The sequence below is a fragment of the Pichia membranifaciens genome (genome assembly GCF_001661235.1).
Source record: "Pichia membranifaciens NRRL Y-2026 unplaced genomic scaffold PICMEscaffold_5, whole genome shotgun sequence".
NCBI classification, from domain to species: domain Eukaryota; kingdom Fungi; phylum Ascomycota; class Pichiomycetes; order Pichiales; family Pichiaceae; genus Pichia; species Pichia membranifaciens.
In genome coordinates this window covers 734,430-750,984 of record NW_017566986.1, presented here as the reverse complement: position 1 = coordinate 750,984, position 16,555 = coordinate 734,430, and the positions used below count along the sequence as shown (strand labels likewise).

Here is a 16,555-nt window from a genome sequence, read left to right as displayed (position 1 = left end):
TTCTCAAACGCCTGATCCTTTTACTTGAAAGGAAAACAGTCATCAGGAATTATCGCTCTTAGGAAAAAAAATTAAAAGAAAAAGAAAAATATCACGTGATAAAGCTATCTTTCATGTTCTCTACCTTGTAGGTTACTTTTCCGTCATTACTACTTTACAAAATTGTCTAAAAATACTATCACTACCTGAAGGGCCTGGATTGACACTCTTCTCTCTCTCAGTAGTTGATAATGTCCTCTTCTTCCTGGTCGCCGTCCTCATTTCGCCACAGTCTCTCGAGCTTTTTCATCGAGTACCGTGCTGCGATCGTCCCAAAATCATGCAAATCTCGGAAATACTTACTCACTAAAGACCGATGTTCAATCTCGGTTGTCCACTTTCCAACTAGAAACACACAAAACTGAAACATCATCAAGGCGTACGACTTGATTTTCTTCTTGGTTCTCAAGAACTTGAGCAAGTTCACAGTCTGCTCGATCGCGTTCATCACAAGAAAATGGTTTCGATCCAACATGAATAGCTTGGTCAATGTATGGATGATGCCTGACATTCTATGAGCCTGGTAGCATATATCCCACCATGATACATATACAATGTCACCATTCAAGTCGATATCATCAAACTTTTCAACTGCCTCCGCTGGAATTCCAAGGCTAGGCTCATGTCGAAAATCTTTGTTTAAATACCCAGTATGAGACAGTAAATAGTATTCCTTGATTTCTTTACACTCCAATTGTGTCAAAAACCAACTTATCTCACTCAACTTCAGCTTTTCACCCAATCTGGCACGCCTCAATACACAGCATAAACGGCCTAGAACTATGGCAAGTTTGTCTGAATAGCCTAGCATTAAATTGAAATCGTCAACACCTTCATTATCGATACTAGGATTTTTCCAGTTGATCCTCATTCCTCTCAAAAAGTCGGAGTCTTCTTCAATCCATAATTCCATTACCTTCCAGTCTCTATCATTCATAGTACCGCCCCAATTTGATGACATACCTGCGATAATCTCGATGCTGAAAAACCATGATCGACAAAATGCCAGTGTTTCTCTTTCCACCTTGCCGAATTCAATTGTATCAGTATTATCATTGTTTTGATAGTATGCAGAATGCATCAATAATCTTCCAGCGGTTTCCAAATGGGGCCTCCACTTGACCACATTAGATGAAGCATTGTACGATGTCAAAAGTAATGTTGTGATGATCATACCTTCCATTTTACCCTTTTGTCTCTTATCTGGTGTTGCTTCATCATTGAGAGACTGTCCGAGCAATGACATACATGTCGATAGATAACTGCAATACTGTTCTTCATCGGTCAATGACTTACTGTGTCTATACGCAGTCAACGCACCACATGCTAAGACAGCAGCCAAAACATAAGATTCCTTCTGTGCATAATATAAAATGATATCTCTTGCTGGGTTAATCAAAGACACCTCTTTTACTTGAGTATCACCACTTTGCCTGTTGTTCGGAGCACTCGCTGCTATCGGAGGTATTGAAGATGCTGTGGTCAAAGCTGGTGCTACCACCGTTGTTGCTGTTATCGGCACAATTGATGCAGTTATACCCACCCCCAAGTTGTTCACTGTTGTTGCAATACCCCCAGTCACATTAGAGGGGGACGCTGAAAGTGAAGGCACAGGCGATGGACCTTCTGATGAGCCAGTACCTGGAAAAAGTGAGTGATTTTCCTGTACGTCTAGCGGACAAAATGGCATTATCACTTTAGAGTAGTCCTCATAAAACAATCGTAAGTATTCCATGTGTGTTCTTGGTAGCGAGAATTCTGAAAGTGTGCTGTGTGGGATGGATGACTTGAGTATTTTGTGAGTTTTAGTAGGTGAGTTAGACTCTCCATTAGAGAGAAGAGACGAAATGGAAAATGGAGACGTGTTAATATTGTTGCTCACAAACGAAAATGAACCTTGTGGATCCGTCAACCCAGTCGCATTGTTCAGCTGGCCAGTCGTTTGGGAGAGTTGCGTTGTCAATAGATCGTTTAAGCTCTGGCCCATAATTGACGTGCTGTCCTTGTAACTTTCTGGATTCATTATCATTTCAATTGTATTCATTACGCTATTGTTCGAAGCTGCATTCAGTAGTGATGGTGATAGTGTAAGAAAATTTTTCGACGTTTCGTCAAGCTGACTACTTCCATCGGCAGAATTTTGAAAAGCATTATCCTTCATGACAACAGTTTTTATTCTTGGATGTCGCTGCGATTTGGAAGGCCTTGCTTTTACATTATTGATGTCTTTAACAGGATTTATATCCAAGTACTCTCCATCCGTAGATGTCGTCTTTGTGACCTTCCCTTCCTGGGTTCTCGGGCTTCTGTCCTTATTTTTCCATTTAGGCGGGAGGTAGACACATTCTTTTTCTAATCGTTGGCAATGCCAGCATACCGGCTTAGACTCGTCACACTGTGGGTAATATCAAGGAAAGATTTGAAATAACAAAGTTAGTTCTTAGTTCTTAGTTCTCTATCTTTGTTTCAGAAAGCTTTGTTTGCAACCGTCTGCACATACCTTTATCTTCCTGCGCTTGCACTCGGCGCAGCCGAGTTTGGAGTATCGGCCCTTTTTGAGCGGGTTAGTCGTCATTCTTGAATACCCATATAAAAGCTCAAAATTGTTAGACGGGCTGTATACGTGTATAATGTTTGCATTGGCTGAAACCCCGAGGTCCTTACATTTCTGGGATGCCGAGATAGAAAAGTATGTCATTACAAATTCCTCCACGCATTTGATTTTTTAACGCACATACGCTCGCAGGGCCTTTATATGCAAAGAGGGAGATATACAACATGGAGTGGTGACTCTCTAGAGAGGACTGACAATTTCCAACTTGAGAGCCAGTGTTGAGCCACTATAAATGCCCTGTGAGTCTTCCTATCTAAAAGAGATTCAGGAAAGTACCGGTGTTCAATGGTCTGTTAATCAGTGCGGTAATGTCCTTATCACTGATTTCAAGATTAAAAGCATTGCAAGGTTAAAACTGTGTTAGTCCCTGCTACTACATCAGAGGAAATTTTAAAAAGTACATATCTTCAAAGGATTAGGTCTAAAATAAATAGATATTGTCAACATGAAAAAGTATTTAAATGTTCACAACTTAGCTTCTCTTGAGGAAGACAGGGCGAGTTCTGCTGTCTTCTCAGCTGCGCCCCATGACATTTCGACACCACTTCCACCAAAACCGTAACAGTGGACAATCGAGACTTTTCCCGTACCGGTATCTAAATCTTCCTTTTCCAACCTAACACCACCATTACGGGCAGGTCTGAAGCCGACGTTTATACGCAAAATGTCAAGTTCTCCGGTTTTTCTGTCAAACAAATGAGGGAATCTAGATTTTGCGTTTTGGATCAAATGTTCAGTCTCTTCTGCTACAGGAGTATCTTGGTAACAATATTGGTTCTTAGTTCCACCAAGTATGATACCTCCATTTAAAGGACGTGGAATAAAAAAGCACCACTCTCCATTAGCCATCTGAACAGTTATAGTTTTACTCTCGAACTCATCCAAATAATCCAGTGGTGGGCGCACAAGTAAAGTTTGTCCACGGATTGAATAGCACGCAGAATCATGGGAACCGTCGTATAGCAGGCCATTACCTGTGCAGTTCACAATTGTTGAATCTGGATACAAGACTGAAACTTGGCGAAGAGAATACACTTCTTTCCTGACAAGTGTTATTTTTTGCCGTAATTTCAAAGAGTCCAGCATGAAAGTCATGTACGCATGAGGGTTAACGCAAAAGCTCTTGTATTTTGCCCCAAACTTAACGTTCTGAGGTAACTCGCTTTTTGGAATGATCTGAAAATCCTCCACAACTTCTGTATACCCTTTGCCAAGAGATGAGTACAGTGGATTCTCAAACTCTAGATAATCAACCCCGGTCATGAGCTTTATTGATGACTCTGGGTGTTCGATTGCAAGTTGTTTGAATTTTTGGTAGGTGGCATGGGTGTACTTTGAGTCTCTGAATTCTGTTTCAGACTTTGACGGAAATGGTCTGAAGTGTGCCCCTGCCTTCGAAGAGGTGTAATAAGGGCTCAACAGCCCAGTGTCAGGAAAGTCTTTTGAAACGATAACGATCCTCGCATACGGGTTGATTTCGGCAATCTTGTAAGCCGTGGAAATGCCAATAATACCAGCACCAACAATGACAATGGGAGCAGGCATTCTGTCTACTCGTAATTCCTTTAATAGTAGAGAATTCGAAAGATTGACAGAAGTAAAGAAGATTTAGCCCTAACTCAGGATCCCTTTATAGTTGGTATTCCGTGTGGTTAATCGCTGTAATTTAACATGTCCGAAGTGGAAAGCACACCACTCGATTTAGCGTCTCTTAAACGCCCCGACGATAAGCAAGCAGCGCTTAGCTAATTATTTTCAAAGTCGACGGGCCATTTTAATATCTGTGAGTACGGATGGCTTGATATCGCTTGAACTTAAACATGATCTAGATAGTAACTAAGCTACGGTAGTGGTATTGAGGGGTATGCAAACATGAGTGGTCTGTTGGGCAATCCGAAAAACAGAGTGCTCCAGCTTGATGGATATTTACTTGACGGCCAGATTATTAGCATTCTCCAGACCCAGCTAACAGAGGCATTTGCAGATACCTCCTTGCCAGTGGGCCTTCAGCGTATAGGGTCTAGACATGGTAGTGACTTGGTATTCTTGGTAAAAGTATTACTTTTCAAATTTTTTGTGTGGGATAAGTCAAGTTCCTATGGATTGATTTTGCAGAATTTGAAACTGTATGATGACGGAAAATCAGGGAAACTGAGCAGGTTGGGCAAACTTACACTTTTAGTGCACCTATTAGCATCTCATCTCATTGACAAATTGATATCGTACTCTTACTCAGATGATGCAAATGAGCTAGGAGTAACAAATCCAACGTTGAATTTTTTACTGAAGAAGTTTACCAATTACCTCCCAATTATGAAAGCCGGTTCCTCTTTTTTTGAGGTTGTCAATAGGGTCCTATTTCTTGCATTGGGAGATTATACTACGTTGTATTATCGACTATTCGGCATAAGGCATGAAAGTCTGGACACCTCAGCTATATCATTTGCATCAAATCCGCAATCCATCAATTATGAATTTCAAGATAGACAGTTGATCTGGAATGCTTTCACCGAGTTCATCACAAATATATCAGATGTGAAAATGCCAAAAATTGTGCATCGAGCTTGGAAGAGGGCTTTGCACAAAGTGATGAAGAAGGAGAAAGAAAAATTTGAGACGGGAATGGCAATTGACGGTATAGGTGTAAATGATGAGAATTCCAAGTCAATGTTCAGATTCTTACCGGAGAGATGTTGTGCAATATGTTATGCAGATGATACAAGCCCAGCGAAAGGTGTTGATGACCATTTGATAACAAATCCCTTTGTCACGAGCTGTGGACATTTGTATTGCTATTATTGCTTAATAAGAGTAATGGAGGAGGCCAGGAATTCCGATGACTACGAAGATGATGACGGTGATGATGATTTAGTGAAAGAAGAGGGTGGTATAGAAGAAGGTACGAAATGGCGATGTTTACGATGTAATCAGAAGGTTAGCTGGTCCAAGATATACTCAGAAAAGATGGAAGAGCTTGAGTCTAGTGTGGAAAGTTACTTTGCATCGTCTGCGTATGCTAACCTTTCTTTTTCCCCTAATGTCACTGATGAGGGTGAGGAGGACGAAGAAGAGAATCTGTCCTCATCATCAGACTCCGATTCAGAATCTCTAGACGAAATGGGTTCAGAATCTGAGAGTGATGGGAGTGATGGGAGTGACACAGAGTCTGCTTACGAATATGACGCAGACGAAATGATGTAATAGTATACAACTTACTTCTTACTACGACGTACCGATCTCACAGACTTCGCAAGTTCCAATATATTTCATCGTCATGCTGGTGGATATTTGTTTGGCCAGTTAGCCAAATTTTGCATTTCCCATGCTGAAGAGGTATACACGCTCACGGGCATGAAACTGATGCCACTTTTGCTTCCGCTTTTTTCCTCAAGATTCCAGTGCTCAACTTTCATAACCCTGTTTAAAGGAGTGAAAGCAAAAATTACTTCAGCCGCATTTCTGAGGTCTCCTTCGATTCCACAGATAAGATTTCAAGTTTGTACTATACCCAGTTCTGTAAATTGTTACACAAGAGCTCATTAGTTTACTTCAGTATATAGATTTGTTATTTTTAATAAAGCTATAAATCCGTATAAAACATGATATAATGCAGGGTAAATTAAGGTATATTATAGTTAAAAAAGTTAACTAATAGAACTGAAGAATTGACCAAAGTGAAGAAAAAGATTCTCGAAATCGATGAACTTTTGGAGTGTAGGGAATCAGATTTGATCAAGTCCCGATGAGGATGATTCAAAAAAGCAAAAACTAGACATCTTTTTTATCCAAAAAAAGAATGATAAGACAACGGTTAAAATTGATAAATATGTTATTCTGTGAAACGTTCATCATCATGATTATAACATCATAGATAATAAGACTGCAAAGACTGCAAAGACTGAACCAGAGCCAGCAACCTTAACACCAGCATTGCTGTATTGAGAGACGGATTGACCCTTTGGAGCAGCACTGGAGTTGGAACCAGAAGGAACAACAACTGTGGAAGCACCAGTGGAAGAAGCACCTGGGGTTTGGTAGCTTGTGTAGACAGAAGTACCGGAAGAGTAAACAACGACAACACTGGTGTAACCGACAGTGGTGACGGTGGTAGCACCTGGAGCAGTGGTAGTAGCGCTACCAGTAACAGTGGTGGTAGAACCAGCTGGTGGGGTAACAGTGGCAGTACCTTGGGTGGTGTAGTAGTTACAGGTGGTAGTGGTGTAAACAACCTCCTTGGTGGTGGTAGTACCGGCGATAACAGTAGTAGTGTAAGTAGTAGCTGGAACAGTGACAATGATAGAGGTAGCAGTGATGACACCAGAAGTAGTAGCGGTCAATGGGCAGTAAGTGGTGTAAACGGTTTCTTCAGAAGTAACGACAGTGACACCGGTGGTAACTGGAACTTCAGTACACTTGTGGTCGGAACAAGAAGTGATGGTAACAACAGTAGTAGTCTTAGCGGTGACAGTTTCTGGACAAACGACGGTAGAGTCAGTAACAACAACAAGGGTGTCAGTAGTGGTGGAACACTTGTGGTCAGAACAAGAAGTGATGGTGACATGGGTAGTAGAGGTAGCAGTGTGGACAGAACCGGAACCACCAGAAGTGACATCAGTACCAGTAGCAGTAGTAGCTGGGGAGGAAGTACCAGATGGAGTAGCAGTGGTCTTGGTAGTAGCGCCAGTCTCACTAGAACCGGAAGTAGAACCAGAAGTAGAACCAGAAGTGGTGGATGGCAAAGCGGAAGTGGTGGTAGCAGTAACAGTAACGGTAAAGACTTGGTCAGCTCTCTTCTCAATTAGTTGAGGTAAACCTTCCAAGGAAACCAAGAACAAACCAATGAATTCGTCCTTAGCATCAGTGTAAGCAGCTTCAACAGAAACCTTGACAGCAGTGTCAGCAGAAGTCAAGGAAACATCGCTGGAGATGTCAAGGGAGGAAGAGGAGCTGTCGGATGAAAGATCGAATGGGGTACCTGCTGGTTCGTAAACACCAGAAATAGAGGATGGAGTGAAGGAGTAACCGTAGAAGTCGGAGTTGACATCGGAAGCGATAGAGAAACCAGTGAAACCCGAGTTTGGTAGGAACAAGCTGAAGAAAATTTCACCAGCTGAGAAATAACCAGTACCGTATGGAACGTAAGAAGTGTTCTGGTAAGTGGCAGCGGCGGCGGAACCGACCAAAGCCAAAGACTTAGCGATTTGTGTTAACTTCATGGTATACTTGATAAAAGGGGAAGAGATTGAATATAATTAGCGAGAGACTGGTTATATCAAGTTTATCTGATGCCGAAAGAACAGGAGAAAAAAAGAAAAAGAAAAGAAGAGAGAAGTGGAGGCGAAGGGGTCCAAACGAAGCACGGGAGGACGAAAAACATAGATATAGAAAGGAAACTAGGGCGCCCGATTGAATTTATAGGAAAGAGCAAGAAAGAGGGTAGAGCAGCAAGCAACTGGGAGACAAAAATTAACTCGAGAGCGTGTCCAGAGTAAGCAAAAGGTAAATCGAAGAATCGAGCAAATCTTCACGCTTGCATTGTGTTGATGTGCTTTTTTGATTGCTTCTCGCACAAGCAAATCGCACTGGTGATAGTACAAAAATATCTCTACTGAGGCTCACCTGCAGATCGGGGAGAAAAGCCCATTGAAAAAGTGCAGCAGATACGTGAGCCGCATGCTGTGGTCGCGTTTTTAAACTTTTTTAGTGTGCAAAGACAATTATTGGGTGCCCGCCGGTGCCGATGATGACGTGAACGCCCTCCGCCTCAGTTACCGACGAGGAGCCAAAAATGTGCACTAGCACCGGGAGGCGTGCATGCATCCCTGTTGCCTACCTGCCGTTTCCGCTTTCGGCAGGCCTGCTGCGCGCTGCACGACGCCTGCGCCGCTCGAATAGGCAGGAGCGAGCGCCTGGCAACCAGCCACTTCTCTTTCGGGGACAACGCTCGCGTACATGTGGATGTAGAATGTGGAAAACAACAGCCGAGGTTGGACGGAATAGGAGGATGGGCAATTTGTTCTACTGGATGGTGTATTAGGCGGGCGGGGCCAGGCCAAGGGGTGGATTGGCGGCGTCAGTGGCCTCACAAATTCCACCTCGAACTAATTACAACAGTTTGGTGCTACCAGGCTAGGCCCAATCAGTCGACCAGTATGTTTGGTGAGCACAGGAACAGGAGACATCGGTTGATCTATTTGCGCACCGTGTCTAGGAGCGGTTGAGGCATCTGCGATGGTATAGTGCAGCACCTCGCTCACAAAGTTGCGGTATAATTTTCCACCCCTGGGGGCAGGGGGAGGCTTCCCCTTCCAGCGCAGCGTGGCCGAGCGTGGCGGCGGCAGCGGCTGCGACGCGGTGGGCGGGGCTGGGGAAAGCGACATTGTGCTGGTTTTGCTCGGGTTTGGCTGCGGCGCGGAATGCTAACAGCGGGCTCAACCGTTGCTCGTAGCGGCAAGCACGCCGTGGTAAGTCGTGGCTCCCCGTGGCGACGCAGAGTGCAGTGCCCACCAACGTGCACCTAGTCGGTTGCTCCCTTGGTGAACCTCTAGGGCTGCTGGATAGTTGCCGCCGATCCCCGTAGATCAGTCTCGGTGCTTTGCGCAGCACAGCACTACGCGGTTTGCGCATCTAGCCCCGGATCCACGCCTGTCCACGCCCGTGGGCCCTCGCCCGTCTCTCTTCCCGCCTACTTCGGTGCTAGCCCTCTTGCCGCTGTGTTTAGCGCCACTCCGCTCACCTGTTGACGCGCGCACACATTTTGTCCCTGGCACTCGCAGCACACCATGCTCCTGTGCATAACTCCGAAAGAAGGTTGGCTGCAGATCGCATGCGCCGCACAACCTTAGCTAGACCAATCCCCCCTCTCAGACTGCTGTCCAGGGCGCAACGCGGCGACCACGGTTAACAATGCGCGTCCAGTGGCGGCCCCTTACCGCGGCGCGACAGCCTCGCGACCCTGGTTCTCCTCCTGCCGACCGCATTTCCCGACCTCACCGCGCCAACCAGCGTGTGTGGGTGTACCCTTGCGGCACTAGCTGCCATAATTCCACTGCAGCTGGCATTGGTTCTCGGCTGTACAACGGCCCATTTGGAGGCTCTTCCGCTTCGCGGTAGCTGCCGCACCTTCCTTGGGCTCGGCTTTCCTACTCTCCACCATCACGACGGGGCTCCTGCCGGATGCGGTATCTGAGCAGTGGACTCTAGCCGGGGAGTGCCCTCCTGCTGTTTTCTGGGCCAGGCTCCGACAGAGCCGTCGGCGGGTCGCCGTGGAAAACAGAGGGCTATAGCACATTCTGCGTGTCGCTGGGGCAACGTTAAGTGGCCACTGCCGCCGGGCGGCTTATCGGCAAGGGCTCGGCCCCGGACATCAGCGTCGCACGGAGCGGAAGGGTGCTTTTCAGACATGGGTTGCAGCTCAAAGCCTACACCTGACTATGCTACACATATACCCACATGCTGGAGCAGAACAGTGCACCAGGGGCCCAAACGTAATCGGATGTTTCATCGGATCCAAGGGGAGAGGCATACCTTTTCTGATCGATGGCTGCCAGCATCACCTGCTGGCCCGCTGATAGCAATCAATGGCCTTCTGGCATGGGGCACACGGGAGCCTGCGAATGTGTCATTCTTCTCCTCTCAGTCCTCCTTAATTACTCCGCAGCACAGCCGGGATCTTCTCGGGTCCATGAGCCTGCGGGAGGAGCCAGAAGAGCTATCTCAAGTTTGTCCAGTTTGCAGCAAAGTATAAAAGCAATGCTGCACCCCCTTCGATTTGGCTGGAATTTTACCGTCTGTAAAAAAATAGCCGCCACGGCAGATCGGCTCGGTTACTGTGTTCTAAAGAATGGTAAATTAGGCAAGTGTACAAAGACGAACCTTCTATACAAAGCGTAGTGCCGCCACAAACAATCACCAATCGCCGTACCGTGTGAACCGGGTGGGCAAACTGACTGCATCGTCCCGGCCATTGCCGGCGCCCGTGCGCTGCTTGTTCTTCTTCCTGCCGAAACCAAAGCTCTTCATGCTGATTCCGGAGGAGAAAACCTGGCTGCTGGCATTCCGCTCAACATATCTCAGATAGTACGACGCGCCGATAACTAGCACAGTGACCAGGAGGAAAATGAACCCAATGATCCCTCCAAACCAGCCATAGTTTGACTGGCCGTGACCGGGAACTTTCACGTTCATTCCAAACAACCCCGTAACCAAATTCATCGGAACTAGGATCGTACCTAGAAGTGTAACCTTGGACAACATGTCTGTCACTCGGAGGTTAGAGTAGAACGACTCGACCTGTAACTGGGCCAAATAATTCGAATGCGATCTGCTGAAAATCTTCTCGTACGATAACAACGATTGAAACATGGTGATGATATGATCCTGGATATCCCCCAAGTATAGTGCAATGTCGGCACTAGGTTGTGCCTGTGAATTATTGTTGCTGAATCCATTGATCCGTATGCTGGCAGCTTCATCTTGGCATCTTTTAGCAAACATCTTGATCACATCGGCCTTACCCTGTAACAATCTCATCAAAGTCATCACCTTCCTTCTCGATTCACCAATCTTGAGTAGCATACGACCAAAGTCATTCTCCCTAGACAAAAACACAGAATCTTCAATGGCATCTGCTTCATACTCGATAGACTGGATAATAGGTGCAAATCCATCTGTGATGTCATCGATCATCGCATAACAGAGCCAGTCGGAAGAAACATTGACGTAGTCTCTCAACTGTCTAACTCTCCTTCTCACGTTGGCAGGGTTGACAATTGGCGAAAAGTGGAAAGTTAATATGCCAGACTTGAAAACGACAATATAGACATTGATTGGTTCCAAAAAGTCTTCACTCTCAGAATCGGTCTCAAACGTGTGAAAAGAAACAAAGTAGTAACTCTTGAACAACTCCACCTTTTCACGTGTTTCCTGCATTCTGATATCCTCAGCCGTCAAAGGATGGATACTAAAAGCCTTTGCCAACATTTTCATCTCACTATCGGTTGGACACGTACAGTCCAACCACCAGATCGAATCTTCGGGCTCAAAGAGCTCTTTAAATGGATGACCACGACCAACCAAGGAGGGGATGTCTGCTGCGTGGATAGTCTCTTCCACCTCAGAAGAGAAGAATGAGAACCTTGTAGGCAAATCTGCCTCCTCGTATTCTTCTTCCTGTTTATTGCCTTCAGGGTTGAAGGTAACATTCTCAAACTTGCCGGTGCCACCATCGTCGTTGTTGAAGTTGTTGTTTGTACTTGTAGAGTCGTAATGGTCCTTTTCAGACTTGAAGGATTTGTCGGAAAGGTCAGAGGAAGAATTACCTGTTCTGGCGTTGAGCTGCTTTGGGATGTACTTGAGTGCTGCAGAGCTGATTTTCTCGGAGCTAGTGGTAATTGAGTTGCTGCAGCCCATCTTAAGCTCTTTCTCTCTTTCCGCAATGCGTTCATTTTCCTCTCTTTGCTCCACAATGAATTCCTCGATTTCATCGAAATCAATTCCTCTGATCCTCACATGTTCCGGCAGCATGGGGAAACAAACATCCTCTTCAGTCTCTTGGGATTCCCGTGAGGCGTGCGAGTCGAGGTCGCTGTCAGCGTCATTGCCCTCTCTGTTTGTCTTCTTTCTGGTAGATTTAGAGGATGCTCTTGATGGAATCTTTACAAGGTTGTTTGAGTGATGTGAAAGCCTCCGCATAGAGGCGCTTTCGTTACTGGCAGTATCCAACACGGGGTTAGCATGAGAGAACGAGTTCTTGTTACCTGCCTTGCCCTTCTCTTGGAACTCTTCGTCAGAAGCGGCCATGTTGTTGTTGCTGTTGCTGTTTGAGCCTAGCAATATGCCTCCGCTAGTAGATTCCTCTCTTGGTCTGATGAGCGACTTGACCTGTTCGCTAAAAGACTTGGTTCTTGTGGTGGAGTTGCGCCTGCCCGGGATGACCAATGGCGCCGGGGTGGTAGAGCTCGACGCAAAGTTGATGTTATTACCGTTCTTGAAACTGTCGTTGAACTTTACAGCATACTCGTCGTACTCGTCGTCTGCGACCATTCTGTTTAGCAAGTCTCTCGAGTCGACGTTCGAGTTGATGTTCACCTTCGAGGGTTTCTCGGGCATCGGAGGCAACGGTCTCGAGGAGCCGACCGAGCACTGGGAGTTCGTTCTTGCCTTCTTTCTTCCGGGGCCCTTCTGCTGGGTCTGGTGGACATGGTACTGCGTGTCAGGCTCCGAGCTGCCTTTTTGCGCCGCCAGACCTTCGCTGTGCTCCTGCACAGGCTCTTGTACCGCCGCTAGCGGCACCTGCTGCTGCTCCTGGCTGGCTGCAAGCAGCCGGGACTCTGTCCGGATCGGCAAGCTCTGGTTCTGGTGTCTGTGGTCGTCCAAGATCGACTCGCCGCTGATGGTCGAGTGCACGGAAGGCTCGTCGTTCGAGGAGGACACGGAGATGGAGGACTCGGATGATGCCGAGTTGCTCGTGGAGTTTGTCATGGTCATAGTTGGGGCTCTGTTCTGTGGTTGTTTTGTTTGGGAACGACAGAGAACGAGATCAGGGTGGGTCACTTTTTACAGGCATGAATTCGCAGCAAATGGGCGTGTGCTGATGCCGGTGTCACTACTGTTTGTTTCACGTTGGTTAGGCCTGTGACTAGCTACAATAACTCGTCATCGAGCACCGCACAGCACCCGAAGAACAAGAGCAAGCAAAGGAAGCACAAGAACAGAGCCTCAGACGATAAGAGGGGGCCACCCGGCTCTGTCGAGCAGAGCAAGGCTCCCAGAAAATTTTCATCCTCAGCCTCCCATCCCCTAATTTGGCACATGGGCCACTTACCGGTGCCCGCCACCAAAATTTTCCGAGCACGTTTGCAGCGCAGGCGCCCCGCGCCCCGCCCCGCTTTTCAACCGTTGGCTGCCAGTTTGGGACGCTGCTTCTCGGAGTTGGTGTTGAGGAAAAGACCGTCTGAAAAGAAAAGGGAGGTTGCCGACACCGTAGATGGAACGCAAAGCCACCTCCACGGCTAAGGTACAGTGGATAAATGGATGAAAAGTTTGCAGCTAGGCTATCTGAGAAACTACAATCGATACTGAAACCGCACAATACAGCATAGCGCCATCCAAAGATATTTTTAAGGGTAGCTTAACGATTATTATTGATATCTAACGACCATGTTATTTAGAAATCCATGTAATCTTGCCATAAACAAAGATCACCAAGGTGACGTGCTGCGACGTTCTTTTTGTTGTATCATTTCACACGTGTAATGGTATACGGGTAGCAGAAGGGGCCTCTGCCTCTAGTAGAGGTTCTCTGCGTTGTGGACGACGCAGCCTGGGGCGCCGTCCTTGCGCTGCACAAGCTCGCCGATCCGGTAGACGGTTTCTCCGGCATGCTCGAGATTGGCAGTCACTTGCTCGACGTTTTCGGCCTTTACGATGACGACCATTCCGACACCGAGGTTGAGGGTCTTGAGAATGTCTTCAATCGGCACACCGCCTTGCTTTCCAAGCCATTTGAAGATGGCAGGAACCTCCCACCTGCTGATGTCGATCGTGGCGGCAAGATGTTTTGGAAGCGCTCTAGGCACGTTCTCGACGAGACCACCGCCTGTGATGTGCGACAAGCCGAGGATAAGGTTCTGCTTTGTCGAAGGGAGAAGCTGCTTCACGTATATCCGCGTAGGAACGAGCACTTCCTCGCCGATCGTCCGGCTTGGGTTCCATGGGGCCTTGTCGGTGTATTCGTATTCCGTGGAAGAGATGATCTTTCTGATCAAGGAGAAGCCATTAGAGTGAACCCCATCGGAGGCAAGGCCAAGCAAAACGTCGCCAGCCTTCATCTCGTCAAACTTCGGCAAAATCTCCTTCTTGAGCACCGCACCCACAGCAGTACCGTTTGTGTCGTAGTGGCCTGCTTCGTACATACCAGGCATCTCACTCGTCTCTCCTCCGACTAACGCACATCCGGCAAGCTTACAGCCGTTGGCAACACCTTCCACAAACTGTGCGGCAACGTTGATGTCCAAGTGGCCAGTGGCAAAGTAGTCCAAGAACATTAACGGCTCAGCACCCTGGACGACCAAATCGTTGACGTTCATTGCCACGAGGTCTATACCAACAGTGTTGTGGATGTCCATTATCTGGGCAACTCTAAGCTTGGTTCCGACACCATCGGTGGCGGCAACCAATATGGTTTCGTCGATGTCGTCAAAACCAGCCTTCTTTAACTCGAAGAGACCACCGAAACCACCGATTTCGGAATCTGCACCCGGTCTAGCGGTGGCTTTCACCATCTTCTTGATGTTTTCAACCAACTGGTTACCAGCGTCAACACTGACACCAGCATCTTCGTATGTGACACTAATCTTTTTGCTCTTGCCAGCGTCTTTGAACGCTCTGTAGGCAATGTCTTTTCTGTTGTACTTACCGTTGAAGGAGACGTGATCAACACCGACATATGCCTTCTTCACTGCGTCCTCCAAAGAGTCGGCAATAGCAGTGGCAGCAATGACTCTGCCTCCAGCCGTCACAACCTTACCGTTGCTCAACTTAGTACCTGCTTGGAAAATGAAGGTGTCATCAGCAAGGGATGCAGAGTCAATGGTGATCTCATCTCCCTTCTTGTAGCTCTCAGGGTAACCCCCTGCAGCCATTACCACCGTGGTGGCAGATTTGCCAGAATAGATTTCGAAAGCAACAGAATCAAGTCTGTGCTCAACGGTTGCAAGGAAAAGTTCCAACAAATCGCTCTTTAACAACGGAAGAACGGTTTGTGTCTCTGGGTCACCAAATCTAACATTGTATTCTAAAACTTTTGGCTCGCCGGAAGGTGTTACCATGATACCAACAAACAGACAACCGACAAATGGGTATCCTTCCTTTCTCATACCATCAATGGATGGCTTCAAAACAGTGGTTTCAATTTTGGAAAGCAATGAACGAGTTGCTATAGTTGCAGGGGCATACGCACCCATACCACCAGTGTTCAATCCAGTGTCACCATCGCCAATTCTCTTGTGGTCTTGGGCAGGTGGGAAATAGACGTAGGAGTAGCCGTCACTTACACATAGAATGGACAACTCGTCACCTTCCAAGTACTCTTCGATGACAACCTCATTTCCGGCATCGCCAAAAGCCCTGTCAACCATGATTTCCTTGATTGCATCTAGCGCCTCTTCAGTGGTTTCCGGAATCAAAACACCCTTGCCTGCGGCAATACCGGATGCTTTGATGACGAGTCTTGTCTTTGCGCTCAAGACATAGGCCTTGGCCTTTTCGTAATCGGTAAAATTTTCGTAGCTTGCGGTAGGAATGTCACACTTCTTCATGAAGTCCTTTGAAAAAGCCTTAGAGCCTTCCATGCGTGCAGCTGATGCTGATGGGCCAAAGACTGGAATCCCGACAGCTTTGAAGGCATCGGAAATACCGTCGACTAATGGTTGTTCTGGGCCTGGAACAACTAATGCGACACTCTGTTCAACTGCAAACTTGACAAGTTCCGGGAAATGTTCTGGGGAAGAGCCAATTGGAACAGAGGTAACGTTCTTCATTGTTTCAGTTCCTCCATTGCCAGGTGCAACGAAGATCTCTCCCGCTAGGGGTGACTGTGAAAGCTTCCATGCCAAAGCATGTTCACGGCCTCCGTTACCAACGACTAAAACATTAATTTTACCCGCCATTTTGCACTTGTTTGATGTGTTCTTCAATAGTCCTTTCCGATTTAGAACTGGAGTTGTTGCCAGTCAAAAGACAGCAGAAAAGGATCGATTGTCATTATTATCGTTCCAATCTTGCAACTATCTACCGGATCCATGCTTCGATAGTGAGGAAAAAAATTTTGCGGCATGCTTTATTATTTTACTTATATATATTTTTTTTTTACATTATCTAGTCCGAGTCAGCACAAAATTG

General features: G+C 46.7%; 7 protein-coding genes across 7 annotated transcripts; 1 reads left to right on the top strand and 6 right to left on the bottom strand.

Annotated features, from left to right (window-relative positions):
- Window positions 1–92: 92 nt before the first annotated feature.
- Window positions 93–2,683, bottom strand: PICMEDRAFT_17684 (hypothetical protein). Its single transcript, XM_019161694.1, has 2 exons — window positions 2,540–2,683; window positions 93–2,434 (listed from the first exon to the last, which is right to left on the bottom strand). The coding sequence occupies exons 1-2, from the start codon at window positions 2,612–2,614 to the stop codon at window positions 218–220; spliced, it is 2,292 nt and encodes a 763-aa protein (XP_019016309.1). The 5' UTR covers window positions 2,615–2,683; the 3' UTR covers window positions 93–217.
- Window positions 2,684–2,949: 266 nt separating this feature from the next.
- On the bottom strand, window positions 2,950–4,299 carry PICMEDRAFT_17683 (hypothetical protein). The gene has a single exon (XM_019161693.1). The coding sequence runs from the start codon at window positions 4,196–4,198 to the stop codon at window positions 3,119–3,121; it is 1,080 nt and encodes a 359-aa protein (XP_019016308.1). The 5' UTR covers window positions 4,199–4,299; the 3' UTR covers window positions 2,950–3,118.
- A 226-nt stretch (window positions 4,300–4,525) lies between these two features.
- Window positions 4,526–5,854, top strand: PICMEDRAFT_73971 (hypothetical protein; the record flags this gene model as incomplete). The annotated part of the gene is made up of 1 exon (XM_019164634.1): window positions 4,526–5,854. The coding sequence occupies one exon, from the start codon at window positions 4,526–4,528 to the stop codon at window positions 5,852–5,854; it is 1,329 nt and encodes a 442-aa protein (XP_019016307.1).
- Window positions 5,855–6,370: 516 nt separating this feature from the next.
- PICMEDRAFT_17680 (hypothetical protein) lies at window positions 6,371–8,077 on the bottom strand. Its single transcript, XM_019161692.1, has one exon. The coding sequence runs from the start codon at window positions 7,867–7,869 to the stop codon at window positions 6,511–6,513; it is 1,359 nt and encodes a 452-aa protein (XP_019016306.1). The 5' UTR covers window positions 7,870–8,077; the 3' UTR covers window positions 6,371–6,510.
- Window positions 8,078–8,733: 656 nt separating this feature from the next.
- PICMEDRAFT_167567 (hypothetical protein) lies at window positions 8,734–9,481 on the bottom strand. Its single transcript, XM_019161332.1, has one exon. The coding sequence runs from the start codon at window positions 9,278–9,280 to the stop codon at window positions 8,861–8,863; it is 420 nt and encodes a 139-aa protein (XP_019016305.1). The 5' UTR covers window positions 9,281–9,481; the 3' UTR covers window positions 8,734–8,860.
- Window positions 9,482–10,561: 1,080 nt separating this feature from the next.
- Window positions 10,562–13,323, bottom strand: PICMEDRAFT_54802 (hypothetical protein; the record flags this gene model as incomplete). The annotated part of the gene is made up of 5 exons (XM_019163179.1): window positions 12,947–13,323; window positions 12,660–12,817; window positions 12,435–12,611; window positions 11,908–12,338; window positions 10,562–11,835 (listed from the first exon to the last, which is right to left on the bottom strand). Exons 1-5 carry the CDS (start codon window positions 13,139–13,141, stop codon window positions 10,562–10,564), a joined length of 2,235 nt encoding a protein of 744 aa, XP_019016304.1. The 5' UTR covers window positions 13,142–13,323.
- Window positions 13,324–13,605: 282 nt separating this feature from the next.
- On the bottom strand, window positions 13,606–16,426 carry PICMEDRAFT_17678 (hypothetical protein). Its single transcript, XM_019161691.1, has one exon. It carries the CDS (start codon window positions 16,321–16,323, stop codon window positions 13,942–13,944), a length of 2,382 nt encoding a protein of 793 aa, XP_019016303.1. The 5' UTR covers window positions 16,324–16,426; the 3' UTR covers window positions 13,606–13,941.
- Window positions 16,427–16,555: the final 129 nt, after the last annotated feature.

Coding starts and splice junctions, on each gene's coding strand:
- PICMEDRAFT_17684 (XM_019161694.1), bottom strand. CDS start 2,614: ATGACGACTAACCCGCTCAAAAAGGGCCGATACTCCAAACTCGGCTGC. Junction 2,435..2,539: donor GCAAGCGCAGGAAGATAAAG/GTATGTGCAGAC, acceptor TATTACCCACAG/TGTGACGAGTCTAAGCCGGT.
- PICMEDRAFT_17683 (XM_019161693.1), bottom strand. CDS start 4,198: ATGCCTGCTCCCATTGTCATTGTTGGTGCTGGTATTATTGGCATTTCC.
- PICMEDRAFT_17680 (XM_019161692.1), bottom strand. CDS start 7,869: ATGAAGTTAACACAAATCGCTAAGTCTTTGGCTTTGGTCGGTTCCGCC.
- PICMEDRAFT_167567 (XM_019161332.1), bottom strand. CDS start 9,280: ATGCGCAAACCGCGTAGTGCTGTGCTGCGCAAAGCACCGAGACTGATC.
- PICMEDRAFT_17678 (XM_019161691.1), bottom strand. CDS start 16,323: ATGGCGGGTAAAATTAATGTTTTAGTCGTTGGTAACGGAGGCCGTGAA.